The 21,712-nt window shown below is 46.4% G+C and overlaps 1 protein-coding gene across 1 annotated transcript in view; it reads left to right on the forward strand.

The window, feature by feature from the left end:
• LOC126545880 (nose resistant to fluoxetine protein 6-like) overlaps positions 1-21,574 on the forward strand; it is a 48,738-nt gene extending 27,164 nt beyond the window's left edge. The window contains exons 12-15 of the mRNA XM_050193909.2: positions 7,125-7,245; positions 17,155-17,344; positions 18,635-18,777; positions 20,293-21,574. Of these exons, the coding sequence (XP_050049866.2) occupies positions 7,125-7,245; positions 17,155-17,344; positions 18,635-18,777; positions 20,293-20,583 (745 nt within the window). The 3' untranslated portion in view covers positions 20,584-21,574. The remainder of the gene's footprint in view (positions 1-7,124; positions 7,246-17,154; positions 17,345-18,634; positions 18,778-20,292) is intronic.
• Positions 21,575-21,712: the final 138 nt, after the last annotated feature.

Genomic DNA, 21,712 nt, shown 5'->3' on the forward strand with positions numbered 1-21,712 from the left:
GTCAACTGCGCGTCAGCATTGTTTCTACAAGAACGAGAGCGAAGCTCTGTAGCTAAAACTTTACTCTTGCTCGTGCAATAACGTGAAGTTCACAAAACGGCAGTATTTTAGCATACTGCAATGCTGTAAAGCGTAGTAATCCATCTTTTGATTCGTTTAGTTTCAATAGCACAAGTCAAAGACTGGGGTAAGGGGCGATAAGTAATAGCACCCATAAAGTTATCGGCATATGTGGTTCAAGTGAGGGGCAATCTCTGAATTAATTTTGTTTCAGATTTACAAGGCAGTGCGGACATTTCAGGGTGCATGCAAACTTTATGGTCTGTGCGGAGAGCACGTGTTATCGCGGATGTTATATTATTGGTTGGGAAAGAATTACATAGGTTGTCTACAGCATAGATTATATAATTTCAAGGGAGGAATCCTGACGCAGCCTTCATCATCGTTCTTTAGCTTGGTTAGGGAGTACCTCGGTTGGGCCCTGCAAGAAAGTTTAGAGCAATTTTGCGGACGCGTACAATTTCGCTGCCAACTGAACGTGCTTCATTCTAAAATGCTCAAAAGTGCTTGCGAACGCTTGTCGACTCTTTAAGTACATCAGTATTAATATAACCAACTTGAAATACAGAGAGAGAGAGAGAGAGAGAAAGGAAGACAGAAAGGCAGGGAGGTTAACTAGACTGAGTCCAGTTTGCTACCCTACACGTGGGGAGGGGAATGGGGAGTGAAAGAGGGAGAGAGAGAACTTAGGTATAGGATGTCTACAGTCTGGCACTCAAGTCTGTTTCCCTCAGGTAGCGAAAAAGCGCTCGAACTGCTTTCTGGGCCAATGAACTATGAGGCCAGGCCCCCAAGATCTTCGCTTCCGTAAATGGCCTGTCATCCAGTCTATTTAAGGCACACTGGAGAGTCTCGCGTTGATTATCGAAGCGAGAACAGTGGCACAGAAGGTGACTGATAGTCTCTTCACACTTGCACTTCGCGCACATTGGTGAATCCGCCATTCCAATACGATAGCTGTAGGAGTTGGTGAATGCTACTCCTACCCACAGCCGACACAGCAGTGTTGCGTCACGTCGTGGAAGGTTCGCTGGTAATGTAAGTTTCAGTGATGGGTCGAGGCTGTGTAAACGACACTTAGAGTTCTGAGGTGTATGCCAGCAACCTAACGTGATTGTACGAGCGAGACTGCGAAGCTCTCTTGCAGCGTCGACTCTGGATAAAGGTATAACGAGTGTCGGTGAGCCAGCCTGGGCACGTCGGGCAGCGTCATCGGCGAGGTGATTACCAACGATGCCACAATGTCCCGGCAGCCACTGAAATATGATATTATGTCCTCTTTCAGAAGCGCAATGGCAGGTTTCGTGGATTTGTGACACCAGCTGTTCATAATTGCCACGTCGTAAACTTCTCCAGCTCTGGAGGGCTGCTTTCGAGTCACAAAATATTGCCCATTTGTTGGGCGGTTCTTTTTCAATGTATTCGACAGCAGCGCGAAGAGCGGCCAGTTCAGAGCCTGTAGATGTCGTTACGTGTGATGTCTTAAACTTGATGACGACCGATTGAGATGGTAGAACAACGGCGCCCGTAGAATTTTCCGAGACGGAACCATCCGTGTAGACATGAATGCGGTTAGAGTATGAACAATGCAGAAGTTCCAATGTGATCTGCTTGAGAGCCGCGGTGGTCAAGCTAGCTTTCCTCACTATTCCTGGAACAGCAAGGTACACAGGAGGCTTCTTCAAGCACCACATAGGGGATGGCGTTCTTGTTGCGGGTGAGTGCCTCAAAGACAAAGAGTGCCGGTTAGCCGCAATTGATCTGGAGAACGCTGCCCTGGGTCTTTTCTCAGGCAATCGAGCGAGATGGTGGTCAGGGACTCTGGATATATGGCGAACATGCACCCGGAGCGCGTCGATATCTATATAGGTCCTTATTGGGTGGTCTCTCGCGGTGGCAATTGTTGCCACGGTTGAAGCATTTCGAGGTAGCCCCAGACATGTTCGAAGGGCTTGGCCTTGAATGCTCTGTAGGACATGGATGTTAGTTTTGTTAGCATTGGACAGCATTGGTGTGCTGTATCGCAAGTATCCTAGGAAGAAAACTTGAAATACAGTTGGTATCATGGGGAAGCAGGTGGAAGGCGGGAGATGGAAATTCAAGACTATGAGCAAAACGAGAACAATGTGAAAGCGGGAGCCAACGTTTCGACAAATGGACTTGTCTTTTTCAAGACATGTTGGTTACAGGTACAGTGGGAGGTCAGGAGATAAAGCCGCGAAAGTAATTAAATATTAATGCACGAACATTCCGCAGGCAACCAGCATTTGTCGCAAAAATACGTTCTCGGTAAATAAGACCGCATGGGATTAACAATAAAAATAGAGCGTTTGAATGACACAAGTGATGTATGTCATTAATCAAATTACAACACTCACATAGTCAAAGATCACGCTTAACGTTACAGGGCCTAAGTATTGGTGATGGTTTCTTCGAGATGTGCATATTTTACATGCATGAAACAGAAGAGAGTGGCCCTGAGGGAATATATATCTACAGTCGTCCTTAACGTCATAGCATCAATGCCCCGTGCTTAATGACGATTTACAAGCATTGTCTTGAAACAAGGTTCATTCCTCAAGATTGTAAGGCTACGAACCCGACATCTGTTTCGAAATCACCCGCTGAAGAACTTACAGAAAACTATCGGCCTATTTCATTGAAGTTAATATGGTGCGATGTATTTGAGCATACTATTAGCAGTTCCATATTCCCACTTCTTGATTTTGTTGCCTTATTGCACCTTGTCAGCACGGTTTCTCCAAAGGTTATTCATGTAATACACAACACACGCGATTTCAGCATTTCGTACCCGGAGTCAATTATAACAATAGCCAGATATGCGTCATTTAATTTTGTTGTTGTTGTTGTTGTTGTTGTTGTTGTTGTTGTTGTTGTTGTTGTTGTTGTTGTTGTTGTTGTTGTTGTTGTTGTTGTTGTTGTTGTTCTCGCAATGCTTCTGAGTGCCAGTGTCACAACACTTCATAGATATCAAACTTGCTGCTTTAAACATAAACACTAAAGCTCGCAATTGGATACAAAGCTACCTGAATGGACTCCTTCCGTTGTCCTGAACAACACCAAAGTCTTCACAAATAACAAGCTTCGCGTGTCCCTTAAGGCAGCCTGTTTGGGCCCAATATTGTTTTTAATCTCCATAAACAACATTGTTCAAAAAATTAGGTCACCAATCAAACTATTTCCCGACAACTGTGTCATTAAAGAAATCACGTCTGAAAATGGCACATATATTTTGCAAACAGATTCGACAATACACAAAACTGATGTCAACAATAGAACGTGCATTTGAATACTAGAAAAGGCAGTTTTTCCAAGAAATTATGCAAATTATAGCTCCAATGTAGAATCAATAAACGCTTATGGACAAACTGTCTAAATGCAAGTATCTAGGAGTCTATTTCACCGAATCATTCACTTGGAACAAACAAGTTGACTATGCCCTATCATAAGCTGGTAGGATTTGGAGGTATTTCGAGATGTATTGAGCAAGCAACGCCGGAAGTCAAGGAAACTATTTTTTACGTGTCATGTCAATACTTGATTGTGTCTGCGCATAATGGGCCAGATACCAAGAAGGCTAGCCTATCTTATTACCAGATCAAAAAGCAGCAAGGTTTCCATGCAGTAATTACGATCCATACTTAAGCAGTTCAGAAATAAAGGCCACTATATAGGGATGACGTCTCAAAGCGTTACCTGTACGTAGGCAAAAACTGAGACCTAAGCTAATGCACCATATATTTCACAGTCAGATAGGCATAAACCGTTGTAATTATATTTTTTACCCAGCTTATAGTATATACTTTCGCTTTGATAACAATAAAAGATTTCGGAACATAATTCCCGAAGAAGCACTTTCCACTACTCCTTCCCAAAAACTATAAGAGGTTCAAACCGCTTGTCAGATGATGTATTACATGTATCCAATAACGAATTATTATTTTCTGTGCTGGGTGATTTCTAGGGAATTACAACTGCCTTTTTTGTATATTGTACGTGCTCTTCTTAAATATTTATTGTTCAGTTTATTTATATGTATTTTTCGAGGGGTCATTACACTGCGTTATCTACGAATGTGATGTGTAAGTTCTAGTATATCTTGCGCGTGGTTTGCCAGCGTGCATCTGTATGGGTAAATATTCAGATATGTACAGCGCTCACGGAATGAAACGCGTCAATTTAGGGCTAAGTAATGCGCATACTTTCGCTTCAACCGGCTGCAGTTCGTGTCACATCGACGTAATTCTGGCGCGTACACTTACATCGGAGTCCTCGTCACCTTTGGTGACCAAATTCCTAGCGACATGACACTGTGCTCTCGCGTACTTTGCACATATGTAGGGTTGTACTAAATGCTCCGTGTCCTATTTCAATCCGTGAGCACTGTACATTGTTTTTCAGTTATATTTAATGGGTACATTAAACATGCGATTTCTGTTCCCCCAACCTAATGCCTCCAAGTCGATGCAGGTATTCTGTAATTAAATACTAAATATATCTCAGTCAGACTGAAGTAAAGGTTTGCGTTTCTTTTCGGGAACATTTCATCCTAACAGTTCTTAGTTTCAGCAGTCTGTGGTTATGCTTATTCAGATGAGAAATATTGGCCACTACTGTAGCCGACCACCCCACGAGAGTAAATGGCTACATCATTAAGCAAGCAGGAAATCAGATAAATGAAATACAATTTTAAAGCACCAGCTCGACATAAACCATGTAGTTGTTTGGCTGGACTCGAGAATATAGAACATCAAAGCAATTTCTGCATTTTCGGTGCCACTAGGTTGGTGCCCACTTTTGGCCGATCCTCCAGAATAGGTCATTGCCACTGCAGCGCAAGGGGAACAGAATCGTTGAATGTATTTGACACGTGTCGTACTCCTCTGTGCCCATACAGCTTTTATCGCTATTTTTCCCTCGACAGACATCATACATCACCTTAGTCATCGTGACATCAGTGTGTCGACGTCTCACTGTGTGTCGACGTCTCACTGTGTGTATCCGTCACATTGGGTGTTTGCATTTCGGCGTAGTTTGTGAACGCTGCAACGCATAAACATAAACATTGCGTTAGCTTAATGTTGCTACCTATGCGAGGCGTACCCATCGTGGTTGCTTAGTGGCATCGGCTTTTCGCTGCTGAACACGAGGTCGCGGGATCAAATCCCGGTTGGGGCGGCCGCATTTCGAAGGGGGCGAAATGCAAGAACGCCCGTGTACCACCAATTGGTTGCACGTTGAAGGATCCCAGGGGGTCAAAATTAATCCGGAGTCCCCCACTGCGGCGTGCCTCATAATCATATCGAGGTTTTCGCACGTAAAAACCCCAGAAATTATTCTTTTATTTATACGTTAGGCATAAACATAAACATTACACGAGGCTACGCGTTGCATAGGATGCAAATAAACGCAATTCTACATCAGAATTAGTTGTATAACATTTCATTAACCGCTCCACTTAAGTTTCGCTTCACATAAGTTGCATGAGCGTTGGATCTCTCCCGCCTGGCACTCGCTAGGGCGCACTTCTATATCTTTTGCCTAACGATTCGCAGTACCTATGAATAAGACTGCACCAGGGAAAAATTGTGCACCTCAGTTGATGTCGCCAAGTTACACCAAGTTATGCGCTCGCGCATATTTGCCCTTCTGACCCGAGTAGACGTTTTATTTCTTGCTACAGTTTACTTGGTACACTATTGGACAAAACGTCTCTCATGTAACTCCGTTCTCGATGGGCCACCGCTGCAACGATCCCCTCGCTATCACTTAGCATGCGCCCGAACACCGGCCAATCAGCCAACTCTCTTGGGTAAAAAAGACGTTTTGGGAAATACAGGCTCCGCTTCTTTGACGACCCAGGCATTCTCATGCCTTGACACTCACTCATAGGAACATATGTCCATAGAACCTTTTTTTTTTTTTCACCTGCTCTATTAGCTATCTAGAGTATTTAGCTTGCAAACCAAACGCGAAAATAAAGTTACTTCATTATGCACCTCTTTTGAGCACCCTAACGCCACTTCTATTGCCTCTTGAACAGCTGCAATAAGACCCGAACGACGAAATAACTTACGTGTACTGGTTCCGACATCGCATGCATGATATTTCATGTTTTCAAAGTATACAACACTCCTCAACCATGGGGTATAAAGTATGACGCCTTATATTGTACTATTTTTGTATCTCACGCCTTTTGCCTTAGGGGAGGAGGAGGAAAGAGAAAAGAAGGCAGGGAGGTTAACCAGAATAACGTCCGGTTGGCTACCCTACACCGGGGGAATGGGAAAGGGGAGAACAAAGATCACAGGGAGAGAGAGGAGGGAAGGAAAGAAGGAAATTGCGGCGAGTTCGCTGACGCGTGTGGTCTTACAGAAATCGCGTTAATAGTCACAGATGGTCGCACAAACCCGTCGTCCTTAAGAAACACAAAAGCGCCTTCACCGCTTTATGGGCCGACGGGCGATGGGGGCGGTGTTCTAGTAGCACCTGCACAGAAAGCGGCCGATTGTCCAGTTTTTGGAAAGCTTTGGCAAGTTCTTGTCTCTCTGAGGCATATCTCTGCCGCCTTTGGTTAGGAGTGGCCTTCACAAAGGCATACTCTACATTAATTGGAATGACTGACAGTGCAGCTTGCGAGGTCTGTGGCACCGAAGAAAACATCGACCACCTGCTGTGCCTTTTGCCTTAAATAAATATAATACTGAATAGGTGAAGTTTAAATGGCTGATTTTCCGAGCATTAGTAGAAGCGAACTTTCGTAACCGAGGCTTCGTGAGCTCTTTGTATTTTCTCCGAATACTCCTGATTGTTGAGTCTTTTGAACCCACCATGCATTCGTAAAAGTGACGCTTCAAGTCAAAGCACTTTTCCGTATCGCATTCATGCGTACTGTGCAATTTGCTACATCGGCCTTCCACAACAGTGAAAGCGGCATTGATTTCTTTATTCGATGAGAACACTCACATATAAATTTTTTGTTAGACTTCATGCGCTCCTGCTAAAAACCACAATCTTTCTTTTGTTTTACTTGAATTTTACAGAATACTGGAGGACACATTGAACAACTACTACATGTTCCCTTTCTACCACGGCGTATGCTACTTTTCCGGCTGCATTACATTCTATCTGCTGCAAGGCTTCAAGAATGTCAAATTGTCGAAGGTAAGTGCGTACAATTTTCGAAAATACACAACTTTTTCTCTTTACGTGGTTTTCTTTCTTGCTTTTTTTCATTTCCTTTTTCGCATTTTTCTTTCGCCAAGCGTGTTCTAGCTTTGGTTGACAAATACGCCTGAAGTTGTAAGGTTTGGTTTATACTTGGACCTTTTTAATGTTCAAGGCCGAATTCTAAAAGCTTTTCGTTCGTAAGTGCTTTTTGCCATTGGCCGAACGCCTTTGCTAGCATGTACATCACGATTGGCTGGCGACTGCTCTTGAGAACAATCTTATAGCATAAGAACTTCGTTGTGAACACATGGACCTGATCTCCGGCCGATACGTAGAAATCATGAATAGCAACAATGAAGAGACGTTATCTCAAATGAGTGAACTACGATGTCGAGTGTCGCTTTTAATCATATCGATGTGAACTGTGAATAATGTTATCATTGACAATAACTCATATTGGCACTAGCTGGCGCAATGTATGCTTCCGTCCAAAGGCGGAGACAGACCAAGAACAGAAGACACTGTTCTTTATCTTTTGTGTTTTATATTTTAGCATTTATCTGGAAGGCCGCGCTCAGCTTTTAACAGCTACGTGAGTGGAACACACACACCCCAGAAAGGAAGCATAACGACCCTTAGATCGACCGGGGAATATCACGCTCCGCTCGAGTGAGAGCACCTGCCACTTGAAAGCGGAGGGTGATAGTTATCCTCGCGTTCCCAACATTCATGGCGAAGCATGTTTCCGCAAGTGTGTGCAATACTGGCCAATCATTCCCTACTATGCCTGCGCGCAGGCGTATATATATATATATATATATATATATATATATATATATACTCCTCTATAACACACCTACAGATGCGCCGGTGACAGACTACCTTCGCTCAGGAATTACGCAGTGAATCTAGAACCTGTGCCTACCTATTTATCCTGGTTCCAACACATATGCACGTTCAAGCGCAAGATTATTTTATTTTCTAGGCCTTCTTCCTTTTAGCTGTTTGTGCCCTCTTCCCCGGTGTTTGGGCGCTTCTGCTTGGTCGGTTTCTCGCAGAGTTAACAGGGCCAATCCCAAAAGCAGTGTAATAGCGAAATGGGTTGATCGAGTGTAATACGCTGTTGCATTGGTCACGTGAATCGCGTGGTGGGGGTCTCCGCATCTTGCCGCGAAAGCACGTATGCGCTATGCTGCAAAACGTGATTCAGAAGATGAATAATTTATCTATTACAAAGGCATGTTTGGTTCCAGGCCCTAGTAGAAAGATAATTAATTGAAGGAAATGTCGGCAGAGAGGTCGGCCTGAGCTACTCTGCACACAAAAAAGCAGAAAGGGTGCAAGAAACAAAGATGAAATATTAGGACAGAAAGAAGGGATGCCCATGTACAATAACCACCTAACACAGTGGTTTCCTTAAAATTTTCAGACTAGCACGGTGATCTTTATATAGTCCACAACAGCCCTTGTACCTATTATTGGAGCTGTGTGTTCACACATTGCGGCTGAAATAGTACTTCCGGCAATTTTTGCCCTCCTGCATCAGCCAGCGTCTTCCACTGTGACCGGTATGCTGAGGGCAGTCACAAAATCCATCTTGTAGTCTCAGGCACTTGACAATGTTCACACTTCGAACTGTCAGCACGGCCGATAAAATGTGCGCAGCGTCGACTGAAGGCGACGTCCAGGCGAATCCGGTGGAGCGTACTTGCTCAGCGTTGCTTAAGTTCAGCTGGGAGGCAAAAAGTCATGTCATGGTCTGTTTCCCACAGTAGCATGGGCCGTTGCACAGTACTGCACAGTAGCTCACTGGGTCGTTGGGCCCAGTGAGCTACTCGCGTGAGTGCAATCTCGCGTGAGTGAAGTAAGCAACGAGTTCACACCGGTCGCGAGAGCGGTATGAGGGCCCATACACATGAAGCGATTGTTACGCTTGCGTGGTTTGTAAAAAAAAGTGCCAGGTAATCGCAATTGCGAAAATATTATTATTAAACGTGACCAGGCCATGGCAAATGACACTTTGGAACGAATAGCTTTCTAAATTTGTCCCGATAAACTTGTGAAAGAAATGGCCATGTAACTTCGCCATTTGGAATTTTAAGAATCCACGCCTTTTCCACATTGATACGTTCATTTAAATAAAAAGTGGACAACTAATTGGGCTGTGAAAAAAGCTACAGTCGTGTGTATAACTCCTACTTAGTTGGAGCCACACAGTATCTTGAGCCACATATTTACGTTCATAAGGAGGTATCACGCTGCCCTTGCAATTGTGGCTGCCTAATTAAATTTGTAGCACGAAAACTAGAAGAGAACGTATTATAACCAGACATTTCACTCAAAATTCAGGATAGGTATTACTGATGTTTTGTGCGGCTGCTACATTCACCCCACACTTCATTCACGCTGCACTTCTCGCGTAATTTATGCTTTGGCATAGTTGCGTCACCATGGACGAGAGCCTTACACTTTCTCTCGATTTATGAAACGTGCCTAAAGTAGGTCGGTATAGGGACGCGTGCCGCCTTTGAATTTTGTTTGTGGACTCCCATTTCGCTCCTCTTATCCACCTCTCTTCCTATCTCGTTAAATCACATGTACCAAATAGTTACCGGGGCTTCGTTCTGTTTATAACCTCGCTGCCTTCTGATATCGTCCAGGAGAAGTCGCAGGTTCTTGGGTGTTGTGATTGACAGAGACTTATCTTGGACTCCTCACGTGAACCTCGTGAAAAAGCGACTGATTGCTATATGTCATCTGTTCAGGTTCCTTGCAGGAAAGAATTGAGGAGGGGGGGGGGGGGGTCCACACAATCCATGTTACAGCTGTATAGGGTGTTGTTTGTTGGGTTCCTCCGGTACAGCCTACTTGTAATATCCAACAGCTGCAAAACCAATTTGCGTACAGTTCAGCGCATTCAAGCCCAAGCTCTGAGGATATGCCCTGGATTACCATGTAGTGCGTCAACGGTTGAAACTATTGCCATTGCTCAAGGTTATTCAATTACGACGCACATCGTCGTTGAGACAATGCGTGTACATGTCAGGCACATTGCTCGGACCCCTTGCCACCACCTCGCCCGTGATTTAGCACAACTGTCAGGGCATATCGTTCCTCGCTTACATCGGGGTACACACCTGCGCCAAGGTCGGGGTCTCCTCCATGGTGTTTGTGCCGTCGTGAAGTACACCTCAGAATTCAAGGACTTCAGAAAAAGTCATATCTACCACCACCATCATCATCAGCAGCAGCAGCAGCCTGGTTACGCCCACTGCAGGGCAAAGGCCTCTCCCATACTTCTCCAACTACCCTGCTCATGTACTAATTGTGGCCATGTTGCCCCTGCAAACTTCTTAATCTCATCCGCCCACCTAACTTTCGGCCGCCCCCTGCTACGCTTCCCTTCCCTTAGAATCCAGTCCGTAACCCTTAATAACCATCGGTTATCTTCCCTCCTCATTACATGTCCTGCCCATGCCCATTTCTCTTTCTTGGTTTCAGCTAAGATGTCATTAACTCGCGTTTGTTCCCTCACCCAATCTGCTCTTTTCTTATCCCTCAACGTTACACCCATCATTCTTCTTTCTATAGCTCGTTGCGTCGTCCTCAATTTAAGTAGAACCCTTTTCGTAAGCCTCCAGGTTTCTGCCCCGTACGTGAGTACTGGCAAGACACAGCTGGTATACTTTTCTCTTGAGGGATAATGGCAACCTGCTGTTCATGATCTGAGAATGCCTGCCAAACGCACCCCACCGCTTGCACTAAAACAATTGAGCTTACTCCTGTTATACGAGAAATACAGTAGCCACGTACACATCTATACTGACGGATCGACCACATCGACCAGTTCTGGGAGTGCTGTGTTTATACCGACAAGAGGAGTAACACTGCGATTCAAGACGTCACACGTCACGACGACCACGGCTGCAGAACTCACGGCTTCGCGCAGTGCGCTTCACTTTATTGACACAGAGAGTCCTGGTACATGGGCCGTGTTTTCCGACTCGAAACCGGCTTTACACATCATTCAGTCAATTATCAGACGTAGAGCTCACGAACAGCTAACATACGAGATCGTCAAACTTCATCACTACGTCAAACAGAAAGGCCACGAAATTATTTTCCAGTGGCTACCTGGCCATTGCGGTATCAGTGGAAATGATCGGGCAGACAAAGCTGTTCGAGAGTCACATCGAGAACAACACAGTGTTCCAATTCCTCTTTCCAGGACAGGCACTGCAAAGCAGCGTCATCACCTGGCACGCAAGCTCTCTTTAACAGAGTGGAACACCCCAAATATAAGGCTCACCAGGTTGTACCCTTCGCTACATCTCCGACCCCCACCCGGGCTTCACCGGCGTGAGACATCGCTTCTATACCAGCTGTGGTTGGGAGTGGCTTCCACGAATGCGTACACTACTTTGATTGGAATGACCAACAGTGCTGCATACGACGTCTGCGGTGTGGAAGGGAACATCGAACATTTATTTTGCCATTTTCATCGATTTCAGTCGGAAAGACAAACATTATCTATCGCATTACGACGACTGGACGATCGGTCGTTGCCTATACAAGCGCTACATGAGGTTCCTCAACAGGCAAGTTGCATCGGTTGAACTCGAGAGACTGTTGCCAAATGGCATTGAGGACGTACGAGTCAACCCTCGGAAGAATATTGTCGCGGTAGACGTCGCCCAAGCGTCGGCGTTAGATTCTCTGCGAGCTGTCACTGTTCTCGGTGGCATGAACGTCCGTACCATCATCCCGATGGGAAAAGAGACTACTACAGGCGTCATATATGACATTGATGCGGCCATTTCAGGCGAGGATTTACCACTTTTGATAAAGCCTGCCAATCATGGGACCCACATACTACAGGTGGCCCGTCTCGGAACTTCCAGATGCGTGAAAATTGTCTTTAAAGGTGACTGCCTTCCATCGCATGTGAAGGTAGGTCATTTTCGACATGCTGTCCGGCCCTTTGTTCCCAAGCCGCTTCAGTGCAGAAACTGTCAGAAATTCGGCCACGTGAGCGCCGTCTGTGGAAAGTCTGCTATATGTTCCCGCTGTGCAGCACAACACTCTGCAGGCAACTGCCAGGCAAAAGCTTATAAGTGTCCGAACTGTCAAGGGCCCCACGATGCCTCATCAAAGGATTGTCCTAGAGTTAGGCGAGAACTCTCCATCTTGAAGAAAATGGTGAGGGACCGGTCGACCCATCGTGAAGCAGCTGCTGACGTCAGGCGACGTCGTTCTCGTCGCAGACGCTCATCAAGGAATTCTGCTCTCCGCACAAAGAATACGCGTGCCTCACAGCCTCTTGCTGTTGAATCTGCTCCAACCTCAGTGCAGAATGTTTCCAAACCGTGTATAGATAACGGAGCATCTGAAAAGACTGCCGTGAATGAGGAATGGCCACCACTGCCAAGGATAAGCCCTGTGGAAAAACCCCAACAAGGAAAGGCACCACAATGCTCCACCCCTCACCCAGATGAGCTGACAGAGCATGACCGCCGAATTGTAACAATGCTCAAGTCTTTGATAAATGCGATTCGCACGCTTGTGGGCAACTCGAATACGCCAACAGCTCGAAGCGCAGTTCAAGTGTTGGATGCCCTGAGCCCAGTGCTTGCAAATCTTGCATAAGCACAATGGCTCTTCCACTGCCTTCACTCCGTGATGAAGTGCGTAGCGCGACAATTTTCCAGTGGAATGCCAGAGGACTTAAATCACGGATTTCATGTTTCCGCCAATACGTTTTCACGAACCGATTTCCTGTAGTGGTAATATGTGAACCGAACGTCTCGAAAGCGCTAAGACTCTCTGGATACGAAGCCTTTATGGCGTCAACGTGCGGGCAACCCAGCAAAGTAATTGTTTACATCCGTACAGAACTGACTTACATCCCCCACTCAGTGCAGCCTCATGATGGAAACCAATACGTGTGTCTCCGCATTACAAAGAATAAAGTGGCCTTCACCCTTATCGGCGCCTACATATCCCCATATAGTCGGTTCGACGGCGACCGATTGCGAGACATCCTGACGGCAACTACTGGACCCTGGATTCTCACAGGAGATTTTAATGCTCATCACTTGGCTTGGGGAAGCTCCAGAATAGATTCCAGGGGCCGGAAACTTGTGGAATTTGCTTCCGACCATGAACTTAGCATTATGAACGATGGCAGTCCGACGTACTTGCGTGGTGCGAACTATAGCAGTTGCTTAGACTTGACCTTGGTGTCACGACAACTTGGTCAAAATGTTCGATGGTTCTCTGACATCGAGACTCATGGTAGTGACCATATTCCCACCTACTTAATTATCAATGGATTTGGAAGCTTCTCCTCTTGTACTTCCCGACAAGCATATATAAGGTGGTCAACGTATAAGACAAAGGTGGAAGAGGCATGCAAAGAAGGATTTACCGGCACCATTGAAAACCTTATTACAAGTGTACTGGAATCGTCTAAGTACACATTTACATCTGCGAAAAGACGTACGGATTTTGACATGGAACTTGAGCGACTTCGAACGATTCGCAGAAGAGCCGAGAGGCGATACAGGCGCACGAAGTCAATTCATGACCTTAGAGTCGCTCGACGTATACAGAAGAAAATCCAACGTCGTATGGACAGGTTGGAGGAACAACGGTGGAAGACGTTCTGCGAATCACTTGACCCCCGCAAGCCTCTGTCTATCATATGGAGGACGGTGCGCGGCCTTGGCTCGTCTCCACAGCAACGACACCCATTCTCAGCCCTAGCCCTCCATCAAGGCCGCTCACAGGTCGAGATAGCCGAAGATTTCTGTGTGAAGATTGCGGGCAGTGTGGTCACCATCAATAGTGAAATTCTGGGTGAAGTTCCTGCGACACGCTTCCCAGAATTGAATGTGTCCTTCTCACTTGAGGAATTGGACGCTGCGCTGGCCACATGCAGGCGCTCATCGTCGCCAGGACCAGATGGCATCACCTACGCTGCTTTATGCCACCTAGGTGAAGATGGCCGAAGCAGACTGCTGGAATGTTATAACCAGTCATGGAATGATGGCGTCGTTCCTGAGCGGTGGAAGTCCAGCCGCTTGATACCACTCCTGAAGCCTGGAAAGTCGCCACTTGACCTAGCGTCCTACCGACCCATTGCGCTGTCCAGCTGTGTTGGGAAGGTCATGGAAAGAATGATTCTCACCCGCCTAGAATGGTATCTTGAGCGCCACAACGTATACCCCGATGCAATGGCTGGTTTTAGAAGAGGCCGTTCCTCTATTGACAACGTCATCGACCTAGTCTCGTCTGTACAACAGGAAAAACACCACAAGCGTATATCGGTTGCACTATTCCTCGACGTGAAAAGCGCCTATGATAATGTAACGCATGAAGCCATCCTTGATGCCCTGGAAAATAATGGAATAGGTGGACGCATGTTTCGGTGGATTCGGAGCTATCTATTCAAAAGATCCTTCTTTGTGCACAGTGCAGATGGCCGAACTGCTGACCATTACACTTACCGTGGCGTCCCTCAGGGTGGGGTTCTTAGCCCCACTTTGTTCAACCTTGCAATCCTTGGCCTTGCCGACGTTCTACCACATACAGTAAACCTTTCCATATATGCTGACGACATATGCATATGGGCCTCGGCAGTTACACGTCTCCAGGTGCGTGCACGGCTCCAAAAAGCAGTGACCCTAACATCATCGTACCTGCGTGCGCAAGGCCTCAGCATTTCGACCGAGAAGTGCGCCTTAGTCGCCTTTACCCACAAGCCCATGACCTGGTACCCCATTTCTATTGACCACCAACCAATTTCCTACGCAAAAACTCACCGATTCCTAGGCGTTATTATAGACCGAGACCTTTCATGGAGCCCCCACATCACATATTTGAAGAAGAGGCTTACTTCTATCTCGAATATACTAAGGTTTCTCGCCGGTAAAACGTGGGGCACATCCGTGGCATCTATGCTTCAACTATACAGGACGCTCTTCCTAGGATACTTGCGATACAGCACACCAGTGCTGTCCAACGCTAACAAAACTAACATCCATGTCCTACAGAGCATTCAAGGCCAAGCCCTTCGAACATGTCTGGGGCTACCTCGAAATGCTTCAACCGTGGCAACAATTGCCACCGCGAGAGACCACCCAATAAGGACCTATATAGATATCGACGCGCTCCGGGTGCATGTTCGCCATATATCCCGAGTCCCTGACCACCATCTCGCTCGATTGCCTGAGAAAAGACCCAGGGCAGCGTTCTCCAGATCAATTGCGGCTAACCGGCACTCTTTGTCTTTGAGGCACTCACCCGCAACAAGAACGCCATCCCCTATGTGGTGCTTGAAGAAGCCTCCTGTGTACCTTGCTGTTCCAGGAATAGTGAAGAAAGCTAGCCTGACCACCGCGGCTCTCAAGCAGATCACATTGGAACTTCTGCATTGTTCATACCCTAACCGAATTCATGTTTACACGGATGGTTCCGTCTCGGAAAATTCTACGGGCGCCGTTGTTCTACCATCTCAATCGGTCGTCATCAAGTTTATGACATCACACGTAACGACATCTACAGGCTCTGAACTGGCCGCTCTTCGCGCTGCTGTCGAATACATTGAAAAAGAACCGCCCAACAAATGGGCAATATTTTGTGACTCGAAAGCAGCCCTCCAGAGCTTGAGAAGTTTACGACGTGGCAATTATGAACAGCTGGTGTCACAAATCCACGAAACCTGCCATTGCGCTTCTGAAAGAGGACATAATATCATATTTCAGTGGCTGCCGGGACATTGTGGCATCGTTGGTAATCACCTCGCCGGTGACGCTGCCCGACGTGCCCAGGCTGGCTCACCGACACTCCTTATACCTTTATCCAGAGTCGACGCTGCAAGAGAGCTTCGCAGTCTCGCTCGTACAATCACGTTAGGTTGCTGGCATACACCTCAGAACTCTAAGTGTCGTTTACACAGCCTCGACCCATCACTGAAACTTACATTACCAGCGAACCTTCCACGACGTGACGCAACACTGCTGTGTCGGCTGTGGGTAGGAGTAGCATTCACCAACTCCTACAGCTATCGAATTGGAATGGCGGATTCACCAATGTGCGCGAAGTGCAAGTGTGAAGAGACCATCAGTCACCTTCTGTGCCACTGTTCTCGCTTCGATAATCAACGCGAGACTCTCCAGTGTGCCTTAAATAGACTGGATGACAGGCCATTTACGGAAGCGAAGATCTTGGGGGCCTGGCCTCATAGTTCATTGGCCCAGAAAGCAGTTCGAGCGCTTTTTCGCTACCTGAGGGAAACAGACTTGAGTGCCAGACTGTAGACATCCTATACCTAAGTTCTCTCTCTCCCTCTTTCACTCCCCATTCCCCTCCCCACGTGTAGGGTAGCAAACTGGACTCAGTCTAGTTAACCTCCCTGCCTTTCTGTCTTCCCTTCTCTCTCTCTCTCTCTCTGAAGACCGGAGTCCCCATCGCTCGTCGGCCCACAAATCTATGAAGGCACTTTTGTCTTGAGGGTGACTGGCCTATGTGAACGTCTTTGACTCGCTCAGGCCCTCCGCGTGCGTGCGCGAGCTCACCGCGGCTTTCCTCCCCCTCCCCCACCTCTCTCTATCTCATCTTTCTATTCCCTCTTTCCCGTCCCCCATAGTAGGGTAGCCAACCAGACGCATTTCTGGTTAACATCCCTGCCTTCTCTCTTTATTTGCTCCTCCTCCTCCTCCTTCCTCTCTTTCTATCTGTCTCTCTTTAAACATGCCTCGGAGCTAAATTTGCGTTCGATTGATAATATAGTACTCAAAGAGATAACTTCATTTATTTCTCCTCTAAATGGTGTATCTTGTGTTCAGTAGGTTTTGCAACATAACCATGGTTGTGTTTTTTTCGCTTTTTTTTTAAATCCAGATCGTAGAGGCACTCCTCTGGATCGTCGCCCTCGTTGCTGGTGCTGGCTGCGTCTTTGACAAGCAACCCTGGTACAGGGAGCGACATCCGACCTCCGAGGTTGGCAAGCTGTGCGTGGCATTCTTCGACCGGATACTGTGGTCGGTGTGCCTCAGCTGGATTACGCTTGCGTGCGCTACGGGACGAGGAGGCAAGACATTTCTGCCATTTGACGAGTTGTTCTCGAATGCTTGCATGCTCATGAGAGCTGTTAGCGTTATAAAGGTCGAGTTTGACAGTGTTTCGTTTATTGACGACAATGCGCCACCATTTCTGTTCTCTACATTCACGTTCATTAGTTTGTGGCACATCTGAATGGGAAACTTTGCACTTTTTTAAGAGCTCCAAGCGCGCGACAAATGGTTACACCACATTTGAACCGTGGTATTTGTGACAGCTTAAACTTTGCAACCAAGCTTTAGGTGTCTCTTTCACAGCTAGCAGATGGTGCTATGTGCCCGCAATTTGTCTTCGCTATAATCGCTTACACAGTATCATCTACTCACAGCATCCAGCTCTTCAATACTCTCACATTAAAATTACAACTAGTAGTGTTCATCATGCTTCAGGCTTTTGCATTTACGTACGTAAACGACCTAAATCTTTCCAGTGGAAATTTGCGAATTCTTGAGTGCGTTCGCCGATACTCCAGGCATAGTTATTGTTTATTTATTCTGTTACGCCAGAAGGGCAATCACCGGTAGGGCTTACGAAAAAGGACGAATATATTAAAAGGATACTAAAACGAAAAAAAAAGATAGGTTGAGCTGTACTGATAAATTTCCTTTCTACAACACGGTAAATCTCACTCCTTTCGTGAGAAGAGGCTCGGTGAGATCAGAAAAAGATGAAGACACGAGGACTGGGGTGCGATGCCGCCTTCAATCTCCCGCATCAGCTTGCCGTGACGTCATAGGTTTTGATACCAGCTGCTCGGGCGTAGTTAGTTCTTCATCGGTAAAGATAGACAAAATGTTCGTCTAAAAGGGCCAGATACTGAAATTGGAAAGTTTCAAGAACTTTTTTTTCAGTCTCAATGGCCCAAATACGAGAAAATTGTTTGAAATACGTGACATCACACTGACGTACCGATGCTGGGGTTTCGGCACGAAATTTAAAGAATGGAGCTTCGACCTCTATTTTCTCTTGTATTATTAAAACTCAAAGTGAAATTAACGAAAGTAGAGGTTTGAAGGTATGCTGTATCCGTGTAAACTAATTGTCTCTCTTTAGTGTCCCTTTAAAGGGCAACACTTTGACTATTTTATTCAGTGTAGTTTGGTAATCGACATCTATTAGGGCATTTACCAACTATCGCCACCGTTATCAAAATGAATCGCGTGCTTCTTGCTATGTCTAGAAATTTCACATAACAGAACTGCAAGTACAGACCTTGTGGTTAACGTTGTTCATGCAACGAAGCCCTTTTCTTTCTTTTCAGGGTACATCAACAAGTTCCTCTCCTGGAATGCTTTTGTGCCACTGAGCAGACTCACGTTTGGAGTGTACCTGATTCATTATCCCTTCATTATTTTGTTCCTGCACATTTCCAGAGAACGGATGTTGTTTTCGCATTTCACTTTGGTAAGTAGGAAAATTCTGTTTGTTTGTTTGTTTGTTTGTTTGTTTGTTTGTTTGTTTGTTTGTTTGTTTGTTTGTTTGTTTGTTTGTTTGTTTGTTTGTTCACGGATGGGCTATTTTAGTGTCCTTATGAGCGAGTGCGTTCGCCACGCTGAACGCCATTTTGAAGGCTCGATGCTACACAACAAAACAAAGTGTCATGCAGCATTATTATTGATGCGAAAGCGTCAAATGGCCCATTGAGTGAAAAAGCCGGCGTCTGTATCAGAGAAACGGCGCCTAAGTTCCTACTGGCTGCACGCCACGTCAAGCGCGCCCCTCGACGGAGTAGAGCGGCCGAAATGGAACGCCTGCTGCGTAAACGCACCAGTTATTGCGTAAAGGGAGAGGGCATCGCCGCCACGTGCCTCTCTCTCACACCCCGCTGGGCTTAGCGGCTGCGCGCACCTTCGGGCCTTGGTGGACGCTGCTGCTTCCTCGGTCTCTCGTCGCGCAGGAAGTCGGTGGCATGCGGTGCTGGCACCGCAGGAAGCTGCTGCTTGCTGGCTCGGGCAGCACGTACCGCAGTGGATTCTGAGGCGGCCGCAACGTCGGTAGTAGCGAAACGTGGCCGTCCGCGCCAGTACACCGCAGACAAAGTACGGGAGCGAAGGAACGCAGCAAAACGAGCGAAGAGACAGAGGCACGTCCCTCTGCTCCATCGAGGTTTGCATGTGCGGGCCGAGTTCTTCATCAGGCGCTGCATTCACAACTGCTAAATAGTGCCAAGGTGCCTTCGGACTATATTATTATTATTATTATTATTATTATTATTATTATTATTATTATTATTATTATTATTATTATTGTTATTATGTGGCCTGTCTACTGAAACTGGTGGGCACCTAATAGTTGCGGCACAGGGTATATCACACGGCAAAGAGCTGGCTGCTTGGGCTGGTTGGTGAAGCCTTCTTTAGAAATGTAAAAATTCCCTTGCGCCTGTTCTTCCCCCTTCCCCTTCAACACCTACGACTGTATTATTCCCCGCCATCTGAGCAACAAACTTGGCTTTTAGTGTGCGCTCTGTCCTGTCGCTTTCGTGCTTCCTTCCTACGTTTTCGTGCATTAAAGTGGTTTTTCCTTATCTAAAGAATATAATATGGGTCACGATATTGCAGCAGGGTACGCAGCAGTGCCGTGGCGCTGCTCATGAGGAGGGATTGCAAAAATGCTCATGTGGCGTGCTCTGTTCAAGAACCTCATGTGATCGATGTTATACCAGAGCCCACGCGCACTACGGCGCCTCTCATAGCTTGTAAGTAATAACATTAAGATTAGCTCCCGCTTTTTGTCTGAGTCACTGTTACTCAATTTTTAGGCGGCACGGGCGGTACTTCGTGGTGCTGGCGTCCTTATTTTTTTTTTTAATAGCAATCGAGCTGTCTAGAGTAGTTGCGCATTCTGACTTAATTATTTTGAATCTCGGTCACCCTCTACGCACTAAACTCCAATTTATATATGTTTTCTGCTGCGCAGGTGTCGCTGTCCTTTGCGGTCTTGCTTTGGAGCTACTGCCTCACGTATCTGATGTTCGTACTGTGCGAGGCTCCAACGGCGCAGCTGGACAAGCTCATTTTCATGGGCGCCGGAAGGAACGAGCGGCGGCAGAAATTGCCCCTTCAGAACGGCGCTCAACTCGACAAAACGTGGGTCGTCCCGACAGAAAGCGCTGTAGAAAAAGGCCAAACACACGTCGACCTGGAGAGCGGCAACAACAACAACAACGTGAACGGCATCGTTGGCCAGAGCGTTACGTACCATCTTTAAGAACGGTTCGCGAAGTTACTTCAAATTGCTGGTCGAGGATTTTTCACGCGAGGCAGATGTGCCCCTCGGGAAGCGAGGACGAAGGTTGTAGGTATACGATGCGCGGAAGTAGGCTTTGTGATAGGTAAAGTATTTGCGTCGTAAGTACTTATTAGCTGAAGTTCATTTTCTGCCTGACAGTCTCGGTGCTGATCCCATGTTGAAGGTGGCCATAACAGAAAAGACCGGCAGCATATCGCACACAACTGTTACTTTAGTCTTTCCTCCGACCTTCATACCGGTTGAGGTCAGGCACGTCACAACAGCAGTGCCAAAGCCCACAGAACGGCGAGCCACAACTGCGCCGGCGTCACACTTCGCTACGCAATTGCGCAGATGCGCTCACTCGGTACAACCTCTAGCTTTTGGAGTTTTGTACGTGTGTTCACGGCTAACACAATCATCATATTCACGCTTATAGTCTGATCACGTGCGCGCTGTGCACGACTGCGCAGTGAGCTTCAAAAAAAGCACACCGTCGCACGCGCATACCGTGCCTTTGGCTGTTGTGCAGTTCGTCACGCTCGAGTAAGTGTCAAGGAGTCAAAAGTACCTGTTGTAGTTAAAGAATAATTAAATTCGTGTGTTATTAAAGAAAAACATTGTTCTACATCATTGCACTAATGGGCACTTTTCGACATAAAAAATATTGCATGCTTAGAAACAATATTCTCCATAATTTGATAATAATGGTTTCTCTCTTCGATACACGAAACAAGTTCAATCCTTAGTACCATGGCTGCATCATTTCTATCATTTTTTTTTTTTTCATGCTGAAAAAGCATTTCTTGCCGTTTCCATACTGGCCGTTATGTGAGGCTGTGAACGGTGTCACCGAAATTAAAGCAACAAAAACCTTCTAGTCTTTGACTGTCCATTGCATGCATTGAACATAATCTTCTCTTTAGGTTCGATGACTCTCATTTGTCCAATAAACACTACTTTAAATGAACACCGCATTTTCTTTCTGCTTTTTTCTGCAACTGTGCCTGAGCGATCATTCAGATTGATGTAGTCGGACTTAGGAATTCGCCTCGTCATGCGATTTTACCAAAATTCAAGGTGTCTTATGAAAAAACAAAGTACGTGC

This window comes from Dermacentor andersoni, chromosome 1 (assembly GCF_023375885.2).
Source record: "Dermacentor andersoni chromosome 1, qqDerAnde1_hic_scaffold, whole genome shotgun sequence".
Taxonomy (NCBI): Eukaryota; Metazoa; Arthropoda; class Arachnida; order Ixodida; family Ixodidae; genus Dermacentor; species Dermacentor andersoni.